This window comes from Erinaceus europaeus, chromosome 11 (assembly GCF_950295315.1).
Source record: "Erinaceus europaeus chromosome 11, mEriEur2.1, whole genome shotgun sequence".
In the NCBI taxonomy this organism is placed as follows: Eukaryota; Metazoa; Chordata; class Mammalia; order Eulipotyphla; family Erinaceidae; genus Erinaceus; species Erinaceus europaeus.
The window spans coordinates 98,038,058-98,054,505 of record NC_080172.1 but is presented as its reverse complement, the minus strand read 5'-3'; the positions used below and the strand labels follow the sequence as shown (position 1 = coordinate 98,054,505).

At 40.0% G+C, this 16,448-nt stretch overlaps 1 protein-coding gene across 6 annotated transcripts in view; it reads right to left on the bottom strand.

The window, feature by feature from the left end:
• MIGA1 (mitoguardin 1) overlaps positions 1-16,448 on the bottom strand; it is a 100,054-nt gene that overhangs the window by 68,899 nt on the left and 14,707 nt on the right. For all 6 annotated transcript variants that reach the window (XM_060202198.1, XM_016192989.2, XM_060202197.1 and 3 more), the window contains 5 exons: positions 12,801-12,978; positions 10,945-11,081; positions 9,553-9,679; positions 7,476-7,609; positions 6,061-6,184 (listed from right to left, as the gene is read on the bottom strand). In XM_060202198.1, coding sequence (XP_060058181.1) covers positions 6,061-6,184; positions 7,476-7,609; positions 9,553-9,679; positions 10,945-11,081; positions 12,801-12,978 — 700 coding nt within the window. The remainder of the gene's footprint in view (positions 1-6,060; positions 6,185-7,475; positions 7,610-9,552; positions 9,680-10,944; positions 11,082-12,800; positions 12,979-16,448) is intronic.

Below are 16,448 nucleotides of genomic sequence, written 5' to 3'. Positions count from 1 at the left end.
ACTTTGGTAAAACAAGACCAAAAGATATAAAAGAAGAAGAAAAGGGAGGAAAAGGAAGAAGAGGAGGAGGAGGAAAGGGCAAGGAAACTTTAAAAAAAAAAAATCAACTATGAGCTCTGGTAGTGGGAATTGTACCCCTCTTATCCTATGGTCTTACTGATATTTTTATTTTACAAATAAGTTTTAAAAAACAACAATGAGCAAAAAAAAATTTTTTAATGATAACATATCTTAAAGCTATATAAAAATTTAAGAATCCCCTAGACAGACGATCTCACCAATGTGTTCCAAAACCCCACCTCTCTAGAGCCCTGCCTCAGTAGGGAAAGACAGAAGCAGGCTGGGAGTATGGATCAACCTGCCAACATCCATGTTCAGCAGGGAAGCAATTACAGAAGCCAGACCTTCCACCTTCAGCACCTCATAATGATCCTAGGTCCATGCTCCCAGAGGGATAAAGAATAAGAATGCTTCTCCCCCACCCACATCTCTCTCTTGAAATATAGAGTAAAAATCAGACCAGCGAGGTGAAATGTGCAAGGCCCTGGATTCACTCACCAGCAGCACATTAAAAAGAAAGAAAGAAACAAACAAACAAAATTGTCACTGTAATTTCCCAATTCCCTGAAAAGAAAAACTACATATAAATGGAATGCTTTCAGATGCTGTTAGCTAGAAGAACAAGCAGACTAATTGAAATTTACATATATTGAGCCATCCTTGCATCTCTGGGATAAATCTCACTTGGTCATGATATACAGTCTTTTTAATACACTGCTGTATCTGGCTGCCTAAAATTTTGTTCAGTATTTTAGCATTTATGTTCATCAGAGATACAGGTCTGTAGTTTTCTATTTTTGTTGTGTCTCTCTCTCTTTTTGGTATCAGAGTGATGTTGGCTTCATAGACGCTGAAAGGAAGTATTCCTGTATCTTCAATCATTTAGAAGAGTTTTAAAAAGTAGAGATTTTCTTTTTCTTTGTCTTTTTTTCTTACCAGAGCACTACTCAGCTCTGGTTTATGTTGATGTGGGGATTGAACCTGGGACTCTGGAATCTCAAGCATGAGAATCTCTTTGCATAACCATTATGCTATCTACCCCCGGCCCAAAAGTAGATATTAGCTCTTCCTTGAAGGTTTTGAAGACTTCATTTGTAATGACCATCTATCTGGTCCAGGACTTTTATTGTTAGGAAGGTTTTTTTTTTTTTTTTTTAAGAATTTATTTATTTATTCATGAGAAAGATAGGAGGAGAGAAAGAACCAGACATCACTCTGGTACATGTGCTGCCAGGGATCGAACTCAGGACCTCATGGTTGAGAATCCAATGCTTTATCCACTGCTCTATCTCCCAGACCACAGAAGGTTCTTGATAACTTTCAGTTTCTTTGGCTGTGATTGGCCTGGCCTGTTCATATTTTCTAGTTTCCTCTTTAATTTGGGAAGTTTGTATGTATATAGGAAGTTTACACTAATGTTACTTCATATCTCTGTGTATAGCCTCTATGCTCTGTCTCACCCTGAGTTACAACAGCAGGTGTATATAAAGCATGCCAGAAAGAGAATGATGACCTAAATTTAGCTCCTGGGGCTACAAACAGTACAGAATGGCATTTGTGAGTCATAAATACCCAGTAAGTAGATAAAAATGTGCCTCCCTCTGGCGATTACAGCACCTCACATTAAACACTAAATGGTCTCCTAAGTGTAGAAGGAAACCATTTTTCATTATTCGAGAACTGAGTCAAAGTTTCATTTCATTGTATAATAAGAAGAGTATAACAAGAAACTTGTTTAAGTCAAGAATATATTTTTGGTTTGCAAGAGCAAATATAGAAACCTATGTGGGGGCAGGCGGGGTCGCACCCGGCTAAGTGCTCACAGTGCTGTGCAGCAAGGATCCACGCGAAGGACGCGGGCTTGAGCCCCGGCTCCCTTACCTGTAGCGGGACGCTTCACAGGCGGTGAATCCCATCTGCAGGTGTCTCTCTTTTCCTCTCCCTATCTCCTCTCTCTTTGACCTACTGAATAAATGGCACGGGGAGGGGGGGGGGGAGAGGATGGCCACCAGGAGCCGTAGGTTAGTAAGTACAAGCGCCGAGCCCCAGCAATAATTCCGAAGGCAGAAAAAGAAAGGAGAAAGAAAGAAAGAAAGAAAGAAAGAAAGAAAGAAAGAAAGAAAGAAAGAAAGAAAGAAAGAAAGAAAGAAAGAAAGAAAAAGAGATTTTCAGTAATTATTTACTAATTTAGAACGCTTAATACCATTACAAACAGGGCACAGGAAAAAAAATAGAATGCAAAGTGGTTACATTTTTTTATGCAAGGAATTAATGCTTTAAAACATTATTCAAGTGGTCAGGGAGGTGGCGCAGTGATAAAGCTTTGGACTCTCAAGCATGAGGGTTCGATCGGTCCCCGGAAGCACATGTGCCAGAGTGATGTCTGGTTCTTTTTCTTTCCTCCTATCTTTCTCATTAATAAATAAATAAAATCTTTTAAAAAAAATTGTTCAGTGGGGGTTGGGTGGCTGCACCTAGTTGAGTGCAGAAATTGCCATATGCATGGATCCATGTTCAAGCCCTGATCCCCACCTTTAAGGGGGAGAAGCTTCATGAGCATGAACTAAATGCTACAGGTGTCTTTCTCTCGCACCCTCTCTATCTCCCCCTCCTTTCTCTTTTCTTCCTTCCTTTTCTTTTTCTTTCTTTCTTTCTTTCTTTCTTTCTTTCTTTCTTTCTTTCTTTCTTTCTTTCTTTCTGTTAACCAAAGCACTGCTCAACCCTGGCTTATGGTGGTGGTGGTGATGAGGATGTTGAAACTGGGACTTCAGAGCCTCAGGCACAGAGTCTTTTGCATAACCATTATGTTATCTACCTCCACCCCTCCCTTATTTCTTTCTGTCCTATTAGATAAAAGAAAGTGGAGGGAGTGGGGAATGGCCATCGGGAGTGGTGGATTCATGTTCAGGTACTGAGCCCCAGTGATAAACCTGGTTACAATAAAAATTAAAAAAAAAAAATGAAAGAAAAAAAAAACATAATTGAGTAGCCCAGGAAGTGGCACAGTGGTTGAGGTCATGGGGTTCTGAGTTCAATTCCTGGCACTGAATATGCTAGAGTTCTCTATATATATGTATTTAGTAAAATTAATAAACTAGTTTTTATTTTATCATTTTTAAAAATTTTACTTACTTATTTTTTTAACCAGAGCACTGTTCATCTCTGGCTTCTGGTGGAGCGGGGGATTGAACCTGGGACTCTGGAGCCTCAGGCATGAAAGTCTGTTTGCATAACCATTATGCTATCTACCCTCCACCCAATAAACTGATTTTTTTTTTTCCTCCAGGGTTATTGCTGGCCTCGGTGCCTGCACCATGAATCCACCGCTCCTGGGGGCCATTTTTCCCCCTTTTTGTTGCCCTAGTTGTTGCAGCCTCGTTGCGGTTATTATTGCCATTGTTGATGTTGCTTTGTTGTTGGACAGGACAGAGAGAGAAATGGAGAGAGGAGAAGACAGAGAGAGAGGGGGAGAGAAAGATAGACACCTGCAGACCTGCTTCACCGCCCGCGAAGCGACTCCCCTGCAGGTGGGGAGCCAGGGGCTCGAACCGGGATCCTTACTCCGGTCCCTGCGCTTTGCTCCACGTGCGCTTAACCCACTGCGCCACCGCCTGACTCCCCAATAAACTGATTTTTAAAGACCATAATTCAGTGCTGGGTGATGGTGAGCTGGTTGAGAGCACACGTGACAATACTTGCACAAGGACCTCGGTTAAGCCCCTGGTTCCCACTTGCAGTAGGAAAGCTTCACAAGCAGTGAACAGGGGCTACAGGTGTCTATCTCCCTTTCTTTTTTTATTATTATTATTTATTTATTTCATTTTTACACCAGAACGCTGCACGCAACCGAAAGTACAGTTCACAAATGAAACAGCGCCACCTAGAGTAAGCGTGGTTTATCATTTGCCAGATCCACCAGCTTCGAAACTTCGATTTTCGATGATTTTTCGTTTTAATTCAAGAGAGATTAGCATGATTTAAAAAGGAATATGGTCTCTGAATCTAGCCTGCCTGTCTCCAAATACAGGAACTTAAAGCTAAACAAATACACCAATATCTCCATGCCTCTGAAAAATGAGGATAACTTCTATAAGAGTTGCTGTGGATAGTCGGGTGGTAGCGCAGCGGGTTAAGCGCACGTGGAGCAAACGCAAGGACGTGAGGATCCTGGTTCAAGCCCTGCAGGGGAGTCACTTCACAAGCGGTGAAACAGGTCTGCAGGTGTCTCTCTTTCTCTCCTCCTTTCTGTCTTCCCCTCCTCTCTCCATTTCTCTCTGTCCTATCCAACAACAATAATAACTACAACAATTTTAAAAAAAACATCAAGGGCAACAAAAGGGAATAAATAAATATGAAAAATTAGATTTTTTTTTTAAAAAGGAATAAATAAATGCTGTGAGTCACATTTGTGAGATGGTGGCTCCACCTACTGTTAAGTACTTGAATTTACATCTTTTTTAAATTTTTTTATTTATTTTCCCTTTTGTTGCCCTTGTTTTTTTTTTATTGTTGTTGTAGTTATTATTGTTGTTGTTGTTGATGTCGTCGTTGTTATATAGGACAGAGAGAAATGGAGACAAGAGAAGAGAAAGAAGGGGAGAAAAAGATAGACACCTTCTTCTAGCGTTTGCCCTTCCGTAGCCAGTCAACAGCGTCAGGTTGAGCCTGATGTCAAGTTTCGAGACCTCCTTTGAATCTGGAGAGGTGGCAGTCGTTGACTATGTGGGTCCTAGTCTGTCTGGAGCCGCAGGGGCAGTTCGGGTCGTCTCTGGCTCCCCAGCGATGGAACATAGCGGCGCACCGGCCATGGCCTGTTCGATAGCGATTGACCTGCAGACCTGCTTCACCGCTTGTGAAGCGACTCGCCTGCAGGTGGGGAGCTCAAATGGGGATCCTAACACCAGTCCTTGCGCTTTGCTCCCTTGAATTTATATATATATATTTTATTTTTTTTTAAGATTTTATTTATTTATGAGAAAGATAGGAGGAGACAGAGAAAGAACCAGACATCACTCAGGTACAGATGCTGCCGGAGACTGAATTCAGGACCTCATGTTTGAGAGTCCAATGCTCTATCCACTATGCCACCACCCAGACCACTGAATTTATATCTTAAGGACATCAAGCTCACTTGAAAAATGAAAATCTGGGCCAGCAAAGTTGATCAGTTGGATAGTGTGCCACTCTGACATGCACATGACCCAGGTTCAAGCCTCACTTCTATTGCACTGAAGGAACTTTTGGTGCCTTCATCTCTTCCCCTCTCTCCATCTCTCTATGCCTTTCTCTTTCTATCAGAAAAGGAAAAATGAAGCTGGAAGAAAATATTCAGTACTTTGCTCAACAATTTGTTTGGCTTCGTATGTTAACTCTCTTTTCAGTCACCAGGTTCCAGATGCCACCAGGATGCTGGCCAGGCTTCCCTGGACTGAAGACCCCACCAATGTGTCCTGGAGCTCCGCTTCCCCAGAGACACACCCTACTAGGGAAAGAGAGAGGCAGGCTGGGAGTATGGACCGACCGGTCAATGCCCATGTTCAGCGGGGAAGCAATTACAGAAGCCAGACATTCCACCTTCTGCAACCCACAATGACCCTGGGTCCATGCTCCCAGAGGGATAGAGAATGGGAAAGCTATCAGGGGAGGGGGTGGGATATGGAGATTGGGTGGTGGGAATTGTGTGGAGTTGTACCCCTCTTACCCTATGGTTTTGTTAATTAATCCTTTCTTAAATAAAAATTAATTAATTAATTAAAGAAGAAAAAAAAGAAAATATTCAGTACTTCCTATTTCTCTTTCTGCCTCTCCCTATCAGAAAAAGGAAAAATGAAAGAAGAAAAAATTCAATACTATGACAGAACTTTTCTTTTTTCTTTTCTTCTTCTTTTTTATTTTTTGAAGAAAAAAAGCCTAACCTATTCACACATAATACATCTAAGCAAAAGAATCCAAGAAGAAAACCATTCCTTTCATAAAACTTATATGAAATATCCATCTTACCAATATCATTAGCAAGAGAGTTTGGATCAGATGCCCCCAGGGTAACTTCAAACTCCTCTTGGAGACGATAGGCTCTTTGCAGCAGAGCTTCAAGCTTATGGATAAATTCAGTACTAATAATATCCTACAAAGAAAGCCGAGGAATATCAGATTAGAGTGTTAAATTTCTAAACTTTTCCACCTTTAACTGAAACACAGAGGGCCGGGTGGCAATTCACCCGGATAGAATACATACTTTACAAACACCATGCTCAAATATTTGGATTTGAGGTCCCAGCCTAATATCATCATGAGAACTGAGTAGTGCTCCAGTAAAAGACAAACAAAAAAAAGACTTCTGTTATACTACTCAACAGTCTTAGTAGCCAGCTCGTAGTGATTCAATAACCCTATTGTATGTATGTATGGTGTATGTATGTATATGTGTGTGTATTTATGTATGTATTTTTACCAGAGCACTGCTGGTACAGTGGTACAGGGCATCGAACCTGAGACTTACTCTAGTCCTACTGAAACCCTGAGGGTGGGATCTTCAAATCTATGCTTTAATAAACCCTCCAGCAAACTCTCAAACATAAGGCCTCAAATTCAGTCCCTAAACTCTCTCTTCCTCTCTCGCTAGTAAATAATAAATCTTTATAAATAAATAGAAAATAAACCTTCCAGATGGTTCTAATGTACACTTAAAATTGAGAATGATTAACCTAGGTGATCATTAAGGACTAGCCCCGCTCAGATTCTGTCATTTGTACTAATATGATGGCATTTGATGAAACCTACAGTACAAAACGAACTTTTAACAAGTCCTTTAGAAATCATATCTCACAGAAATTTTGTGATGGGTAAACTGGAACTATACCCAGTAATTTTACAATCTTGTGAACTACTGTCACAGTTAAGTAAATAAATAAAATATGCATGCCAAAACCAAAAATATTTTTGCTTAATTCTATATATTCTTGGAAAACTTGACGAATTGCAGGTTTGGGACATAAGAGGACCGTTAAAATTAAATACAAAATACTTTTTTTTCCCTCCAGTGACTAAAAACAAGAACTATTTATTTAGCCCATGATGTTTTGGTTGGGTTGGGCAGTTCTTCCAGTCTTGGTGAGGCCTGACTGATTCTGACTAACCCTGCTCATCTGACTGCAAGGCAGCTGGTAGGTTGGCTGGGGAGCTGCCTAGTCTGAAATGGCCTCACCTACAATGAGCAGGCTTTTCCTCCAGAGTCCTTCATTTGCTGTCTTACAAGCCTGGGCTTGGTCTAATGGTTGTGGAAAAATACTTTTTTATACTCCCAATAGAGATTAAAAAAAAATAGTCCTATTAAATTCCACATCAAAAATTAACAGAAAAGAACAGTTTTATTGTTATAATACTATGAAGACTACTGTCAAATAAATCACTCTTACATCTATACTTTCTTCAGCAATGGCATCTCCTGCGCCCAATTTAATGGAACCACAGGCTTCATCTTCTGCCTGTCTATTTCGGAAGGTTAGAGCTTGTTCCCATCGACGCAATGCCTCTTCAAACAATTCCATACCTAAAAATTAGGAACAGAACAATTACAAATTAGCAAGATTAATGCAAAAATAAAATTATTTAGGTGTAATTTGTTTTTCATACATTAATCATCAATAGCACAAACTGAGTTTAGCACTAAGGAATGATTTTATGCTCACATCACTTCATAGTAGAATCTTAATTCTCAAAAAATGCAGAGTCAACCATTTTACAAAAAAGGGGGATGTGGGGATAGAGAGCATAATGGTTATGCAAAGAGACTCTCTAGCCTGAGGCTTTAAAGTCCCAGGTTAAGTCTCCCACACTGTTGTATGCTTTACATTGGGTTCTAGTTCTCCCCCGCCAAGAGAATTAGATCAGTACAGTTAATTTCGCTGGCCCGCTTGGCCCTGCCCCTAGGAACCCCGCCAGAGTTCAAGAGTTGCAGAGTTCCTGAGTTCGAGAGTAAGAGAGAGTGCTTGTGCCGCCGCAAAGAGACAGCAGAGTTCTGTTTGGTGATTAGTTTGTCTTAGTTTATGAATCGTTGTTCCTGAATAAAGAAATACAGCTTCCCTGCCCAGCCGTTGTCTCTGCGTCTCTGTTCACCACCGCGAAGCTAGACCCGCCCGGCAAGAGCCAAGGAATTTTAACAACACCACACGACCATAAATTAGAGCTGAGCAGTGCTCAAAGACACAAGCAGTTTTTTTTTTTTTTATGGTTTGAAAATACATGTATTTGAAATTTTCCTGGAGCAAAATAAAATCATCAGTCCAATAATAATGGCTAATTTTTATAGTCACACAACTACCTTTTAAAAATACATACCTAGTCTATGCCTATACTCATACACGAATCTCATCAAAATATCATATATCTATTTACAAATATATATGATTAAAAGGAGTCATGAGGTTTATAAGGGGTTCTCACTCTCAGAGGGAAACAGTAAACTGATAGGTAAAAAAAAAATAATTGCACATCAGGCTAGAATAGAGTATTTCCTCCTTTCTTCTCTTCTTCCTCTTCCCCTTCCCCTTCTTCTTCTGCTGCTTTTTTTTACTTAAACAAAGCACCACTCAGCTCTAGCTTATGGTGGGACTGGGGATGGACCCTGAGATCTTTGAGTTTCAGGTATGAAAGTCTGTTATTTAACTGCTGTACTATTTCCCCAACCCCTAAAAACATCTTAAAGCACTAAGTAATCAACTTGCTAATTTAGATGTGGACACATTGCTGGGTGAGAGCCTGAAATCTACAAGGCTTGGAAGAACAAACTTTTCTAGACACATAAAAGAAAAGGATCCTTTAAAAGCTGTTTGTGGAGCTCTCTCTGTCTGAAAACTTCGATGCTCTCGTTTCTTTCCCCTTCTCTCTCCTTCTTCCTTCCTTCCTTTCTTTCTTTTTAATTTTCAATCTTTTTATTTTATTTATCACTGGATAGAGTCAGAGACAAATTGAGAAGAGCCCCATCTGCAAAGGGACTGCTTCACAAGTGGTGAAGCAGGTCTGCAGGTGTCTATCTTTTTCTTCCCCTCCTCTCTCCATTTCTCTCTGTCCTATCCAACAACAATGACATCAATAACAACAATAATAATAACCACAACAATGATAAAACAACAAGAGCAACAAAAGGGGAAAAAAAAAGAAATTGAGAAGGGAGAGGGAGGTAGGGAGGGAAAGAGACAGAGAGACACCTGCAGCCCTGTTTCACCATTCATGAAGCTTTCCCTATGCAGGTGGGGACCGGGAGCTTGAACCAGGGTTCTTGCACACTGTAATGTGTGCACTTACCCAGGTGCACCACTGCCTGGCCCCCTTCCCCTTCTCTCTTTCTCTGTCTCTGTTTCTACCTGAAAAAGTTAGTCCAGTGTGGTGAAGTCCATGAGATGACAGGGAAAAAAAAAATTTTTTTAATTCACCATTGTTTAGTTTCATGTTCAATGTAAGTACAATTATCTTAAAATTGTATGCTATTCCTACCCATCAAGTATAAGTTCTCAGGAGTGGTCACAGGAATATTAACAAGTTTAATGTCATCTTCATCAGCTCTGTCCCAGGAATTAGAATTGCCGCAAGCACAACTATGACAAGAATTGACACTCTGGACCTAAAATGAAGATCAATAAGTTACTTCAAAATCTTACAAAATTAAAGTTTTGTGGCAGTATTTTTTAACTTTTCATATTTATAAATTATTCACATCAGTTCCTATTCCTGGCAAAAAAAAAAAGCCATGTACTTTCTACCTGAATAAATTCTATTTATATTTAATAATATTTAACATATTTCATGTATATTCATATTCTGATTATATTCAATTAAACCAGGAGTCATAAGACTCTAAACCTTTGTTTTTTTCAAGAATATATTTCTTGAAAAATGTTTTAATGTAATAGGTAACATATACATTCATATAAGTAAAACAATATTTTGACATAAATGAGATAACTTCCACAAAAAAAAAAATCAGGCTGCTTTTGTAAAAATACACTTATTATTATTGCTTTATTATGTATTTACATATAGTGACATGGCAGGTGGCTCTCAACAAGTACAATATGTGTTTTGCAAACCTGAAGCCCCAGGCTTGACTCTGGTTCAATTCCCAGTTCCATGTGTGGCCAAAGAAGTTCCTGGTCTTTTTTTTTCTCTTTCATTGAATAAGGTTTTTTTTTTTTTTTTAAGTATTTACTTATAAATTTCATCCTCACCCACTTACTTTGATTTGAGGTAGCTAGCATATTTTTCCTCTAGAACTTGTTGCATTGCAGAGTTGCCTCTAACTGATCACTGAAACTAATGATAACTGAAACTTAGAAGTCATCTTCCCTCCCTGCACAAAATTCAATAACTCTCATCACCTTCATGTAGGTGACTCCCAAATCTCTCTCTCCTGCTCTATTCCCTGAGAAATTTAGCGCCATGTGGCTATTCTGCTGGGATATGAAACTGACTACATTAAAAAAAAAAAAATTCCTGAGGCTTAGAGACCATATCACCTAGTCAGAGAAACTTAGAACCAACTGACAGAATATTTAACAGAAAAATTTTATTTACCTAAAGAAAACCAGCTCACCAGATGACTTAAGGTTCTTTCTACACTAAGAGTTAGCTATAATTGTGGAATCTTATTTGTTTGTTTGTTTTTAGAGATTTATTTAGGAGTGAGAGTGAAAACCCCAGAACATCATTCTGGCACATGTGGTTCCAGAGATGTTACCTGGGGCCTCATGACTGAGATTCCAACCTTTTATCCACTATGCTACCTCCTAGGTTGCTAATTGACGTTTAAAGCAACAGATAACAGACACAAAACAAATACAAAAAAAAAAAAAAAGCAAGAAGTGTTTTTTTGTTTGTTTGTTTACTTACAGAGGCCAGACTCTGAGCAGAACCTGAGTATTTACTAAAAAGTCCTCCATTGACATAGTTACAAGACTGAGATCCTTTCTCTTTGGCGGAACTTAAAGATAATGTCAAATTCTGTCTACTACTGGAACAACTTGAGCCTGTCAAATAAATATATTAATAACATAAGTTTTATTAACTCCAAAGATAAAATTGCATGTATAAGTGTGAAATATATATTATATTGATTTAGAAAACTGATTTTAAAGCATTTCACTCAATTGTATAAATTATTAGGGGCCAGGTGCACCTGGTTGAGTGCACAAGTTATAGTGCTCAAGGACCTGGGTTCGAGCCCCCAGTCCTCACCTGCAGAGGGAAAGCTTCACGAGTGGTGAAGCAGGGCTGCAGGTGTCTCTCTGTCTCTCTACCTCTCTATCTTCCCCTTCCCTCTCAATTTCTGCCTGTCTCTATCCAATAAAAAATAAAGATAATAAAAAAACTTATTAAATGTATACCATTTACAAAATCTCTTTATCTTAAGGAGTACATCATCTCAGTGAGTACAGTACTTGCATTACCATCTGTCAGGCCTTGGGTTCAATCCCTAGCATCATATGGGAGCACAATAAACAGCATCAAAGAAACTTGGTGTATGGTGGGATAGTGCTTTAGTGTCTATAACTCTTTTTCCTGTCTGTCTTTCTAAAGATATAGAATTTAAAAGCTAGACTATAGAAACTGGCCAGTAGTATTATGCCGGGCTGGCTAGTTTCACGGGCAGGAAACAGAGATGACCAGGAACTCATGGCTGGTACGCAATTCAGTCTTTATTCATGTGGAACGCAACACAATCTAAACTATCTCTAATCACAATCCTGTCCTTATATATACTCAAGTAGGGTAGAAACAGGATGTGACATAGAGAGGGTGGAGCAAAAAATGACTGGTGGAAATCAGGGTGTACTAGGAGAGGGGGCGGAGCAAAAAGACATCATGAACCAATGGGGATTAAACCAATGCCCTGCAGGCAGGGCGGTGCTTAGTTAACAGTGGTTATGTACATAGAATACAGTGTTAAGCAGAGGGGATTAAACCAATGAGACAGAAGGGGTTTTAGAAGCAGAATTAGAAGCATACCAACAGGATTACATGTAAAGGAGGTCCTCAGTCTATCCCCTGGTACGGCATTAATAAAGTAGAACTGAGTGGTCTGGGAGATGGTGCAATGGATAAAGCACTGGACTCTCAAGCATGAGGTCCCGAGTTCAATTCCCAGCAGCACATGTACCAGAGTGATGTCTGGTTCTTTCTTTCTCTCCTCCTATCTTTCTTATTAATAAATTAATAAAATATAAAAAAAAATAAAAAGTAGAATTGAGGGGTCAGGTAGTGGAACACCCAGCAGAGTGTACAAGGACCTGGGTTTGAGCCTCTTTTGACCTTCACTTGCCAAAGCAAAACCAAATCTGGAACTGCTAACAGAACTACTTGGACTTCCACCACGATGAGATAACAGTGACAGCTAAAGGAGTTGGTGTCTCCATGTGCCAGTGGTGCCAGCATGAGTACATGCCCCTGTTCCCCAAATCCTGGGTGTGAATCTTGGACAACTGGGAAGATCTGAACTTATTCTTTTGAACCTTTCCTTGGCTCCATCTTTTTCTCAGGTGGTGAGGGTGGACCTGGTATATATTCAAGGTGATACACATCCTTGAATCCTGAACTACTGCTTAATTAATAAATACTTTGTCTCAACTGTTACAAGGTTTCCAGTTCAATCACTAACACCCCCCAAAAAACAAAATCCAGTGAAATTACTGTATTCCAGCTGATCTATATGTCAAATCGCCTTTGTAGAATCAACTATTTCTACCTACCTTTGTCTGAGGCTGCTCTTTTAGTGTATTCAAGTATGAGGTGCTCTGGTTCCCATGGCAATATTTTACCCTTTTTCTTTCCACGTCTTCTTCTAAAGTGATGGGCCAGGAAAATTACAGATACAGCACTCACTGCCGTTAACACAAACAACTTTTTAGCTACTGGTGAAAATTTGATCTGGAAAAGACATAACCACAGTGAAAAAAAAAAGAGAACTTTTTTTTACTTGTGCACATCAAACATGGACATAAAAATTAAATTAAAACCACCAAAATAGCATTGCATCCCCCTTGTCAATATTGTCATTGTTTGCACTTCTATTGTCTTTGTTTTGCTTTGTTTGTTGGAATTGTTAAGTAATCACAAGATCTTAAATTCTCCTTTTCAAGATTTATTTATTTATAAGAAAGATAGGAAGGGGCCCAGGCATTGCCGCATTTGGTTAAGCACACACATTACAGTGTGCAAGGACCTGGGTTCAAGCCTCTGGTCCCCACCTGCAGGGTGAAAACTTCACAAGTGGTGAAGGAGGGCTGCAGGTGTCTCTCTGTCTCTTTCCCTCTCAGTCTTCCTCTCCCCTCTCAATTTCTCTCTGTCTCTATCCAATAATAAATAAATAAATAGAGAAAAAAAGAAAGATAGGAGAAAAGAGAGAGAGAGAGAGAGAACAAACCATACATCACTTTGGTACATGTGCTGCCAAGGATTGAACTCGGAACCTCATACTTGGGAATCTGATGCTTTATCCACTGTGCCACCTCCTGGACCACACAAAATCTTAAATTCTCAATTCTACTAAGCCTGAGAGCACTGAAACTAAAGAACTATTAGGAAATGCAAATACAATTTAAAACCACCATCAGACATAACTTATATAAACTCAAATACAATAAATCCATTTCTTTTACTCCAATCCAAGTTGTACTTATATGTGATATATTATTTTTACATCATGGGTACATTAAAACTTACAATTCTAATCTAATGATAAAAGAAAGCTTGTGGGGAGTCGGGCAGTAGCGCAACGGGTTAAGCGCAGGTGGCGCAAAGCTAAGGACCGGCATAAGGATCCCGGTTCAAGCCCCCGGCTCCCCACCTGCAGGGGAGTCACTTCACAGGCGGTGAAGCAGGTCTGCAGGTGTCTGTCTTTCTCTGCCCCTCTCTGTCTTCCCCTCCTCTCTCCATTTCTCTCTGTCCTATCCAAGAAGGACGGCATCAATAACAACAACAGTAACTACAACAAGAAAACAACAAGGGCAACAAAAGGGAATAAATAAATAAAATAAATAATTTTATAAAAAAAAAAAAAAAAAAAGAAAGCTTGTGGTCCAGGAGGTGGCTCAGTGGATAAAGTAATGAACTCTCAATCATGAGGTTCCAAATTCAGTCCCCAGCAGCACATGTGCCAGAGTGATATCTGGTTCTTTCTCTCTCTCTCCTTCTATCCCTCTCATTAATAAATAAATAAAATATTTTTTAAAAAAAGAAAGCTTTGGGTAGTCGGGCAGTAGCGCGAGGACCGGTGTACGGATCCTGGTTTGAGTCCACTGCTCCCCACCTAAATCATTGCCTGGAACATTGGAAACACAACATCTCATAATCCAAAAGTCAAACAAGAGCTTTTGAGAAGATAACATCCAGGGGGCCAGGTGGTAGTGCACCCAGTTAAGTGCACATAATACTATGCACAAGCACCCAGGTTTGAGCCCTGCTGCTTACGTACAAGGGGGTCACTTCACAAGTGGTGAAGCTGGTCTGCAAGTGTCTATCTTCCTCTACCTCTCCTTCCCTCTACTTCCCCTCTCCTCTCAATTTCTCTCTGTCCTAGCTAATGGAAGGAAAGGGGAAAAAATGGCGATCAGAAGTAATGCTGGCACTGAGCCCCAGCCAACTAGAAGCAAAAAAAAAAAAAGAAGAAGATACAAGACACATGTCTTATTCATTCAACATTAATTGAGCACCAATTTATGGATCAGACACCAAGAATACCAGGAAAGGAATAAGACACTCTTCCTCATGCTCAGATTTCACAGTCTTCCCCATTCCGTAACCTGATGCCATTGTTTAATACTCTTGTCAAGTTTCTCCCTCATCTAATTTTCTCTGAAGACAGAATAAAGATTTAGTTACACACAAGGTAAAAAAAAAAAAAAAGGAACATACATATATATATCACCACAAAAGAAAACAATAAGGACTATCTATCAAAATTCAAAAACATTTACTTTTTAAAATTTAATTAATTTATTTACTTTATAAAGACAGGCAGAAATTGAGAGGGAAGGAGGAGACAGGGAGAGAGACAGAGAGACACCTGCAGCACTGCTTCACCACTTGTGAAACTTTCCTTCTGCAGGTGGGGACTGGAGGCTTGAACCTGGGTCCTTATGCACTATAACAGGTATGCACTCAACCAGGTACACCACCACTCAGTCCTCAAAATGTTTATTCTTTTTCTTTTCAATTATTTTAATTTATTTATTTTGGACAGAGAGAAGTTGAGAAGAGAGGGCAAAGTAGAAGAAAGAGAGAAACACCTACAGCCCTGCTTCACCACCTGTGAAGCTTCCCCCCTGCAGGTGGGGACCGGGGACCTGATCCTGCCTGGGTCCTTGCACATTGTAACGCCAGCACCCAGCCCCAAAATTTACTTTTTAACCCTGAAATCCAAAGTATAAAAATTTATCCAGTACTTGCACTGTGTGAGTTGAGGTATATTAAACTTATTCACTGGTGCATTGTCTATAACAATACAAAACCAGAAACTACCCAAATCACTAATTATAGAAATAGTATGTATACTAACTGCAAAAATTAAAAATAAATAAGTAAATAAATTTCTGGGGTCAAGAAGGAGCTTAGTTTGGAGAGCCCCAGTACCACATGGGAGCAAAACAGATAGCACCAGGAAGTTCCAATGATGTTCCTTGTTTTTCCTTTTTTCCTGTCTCTCTAAAAAAAAAAAAAGCAATGGTCTTAAGACTGCTGAATGAATACTACTCAGCTATTAAAAAAAGGTGAATTCAAATTCTTCATTTCATCTTGAAGGAATCATGTTAAATGAGGTAAGTCAGAAAGAGAAGGATGAATATGGGATGTTCCCACTCATAGACAGATATTCGTCGGGATGCGGCATCATCTAAGTTCATCTCCCACATCTACGCTCGACCGGACCTGCCAATATACGCGGATATCTTCGCCCACCCTGTCCAACACTTGACGTCTCGTCACCCAATCTGGTCCCCTACGCCTACACTGAACTTCTCCGTTCCAGTCTCTTGGAAACAAGAGTTGGCAGTCAGCTGAGGTAAAGAACAAACACCTCATCACAGACCCCTGCAAGCGTCAACCCGGCTTTGACCTAGCATGTTATGATTGGGCCCTCCTCAATCGTTATCGAACAGGCCATGGCCAGTGCGCCGCTATGTTCCATCGCTGGGGAGCCAGAGACGACCTGAACTGCCCCTGCGGCTCCAGACAGACTAGGACCCACATAGTCAACGACTGCCACCTCTCCAGATTCAAAGGAGGTCTCGAAACTTTACATCAGGCTCAACCTGACACTGTTGACTGGCTATGGAAGAAGGGCAAACGCTAGAAGAAGAAGACAGAAATTGAAAAATAAGAACAGAAGGGAAAACACAAAG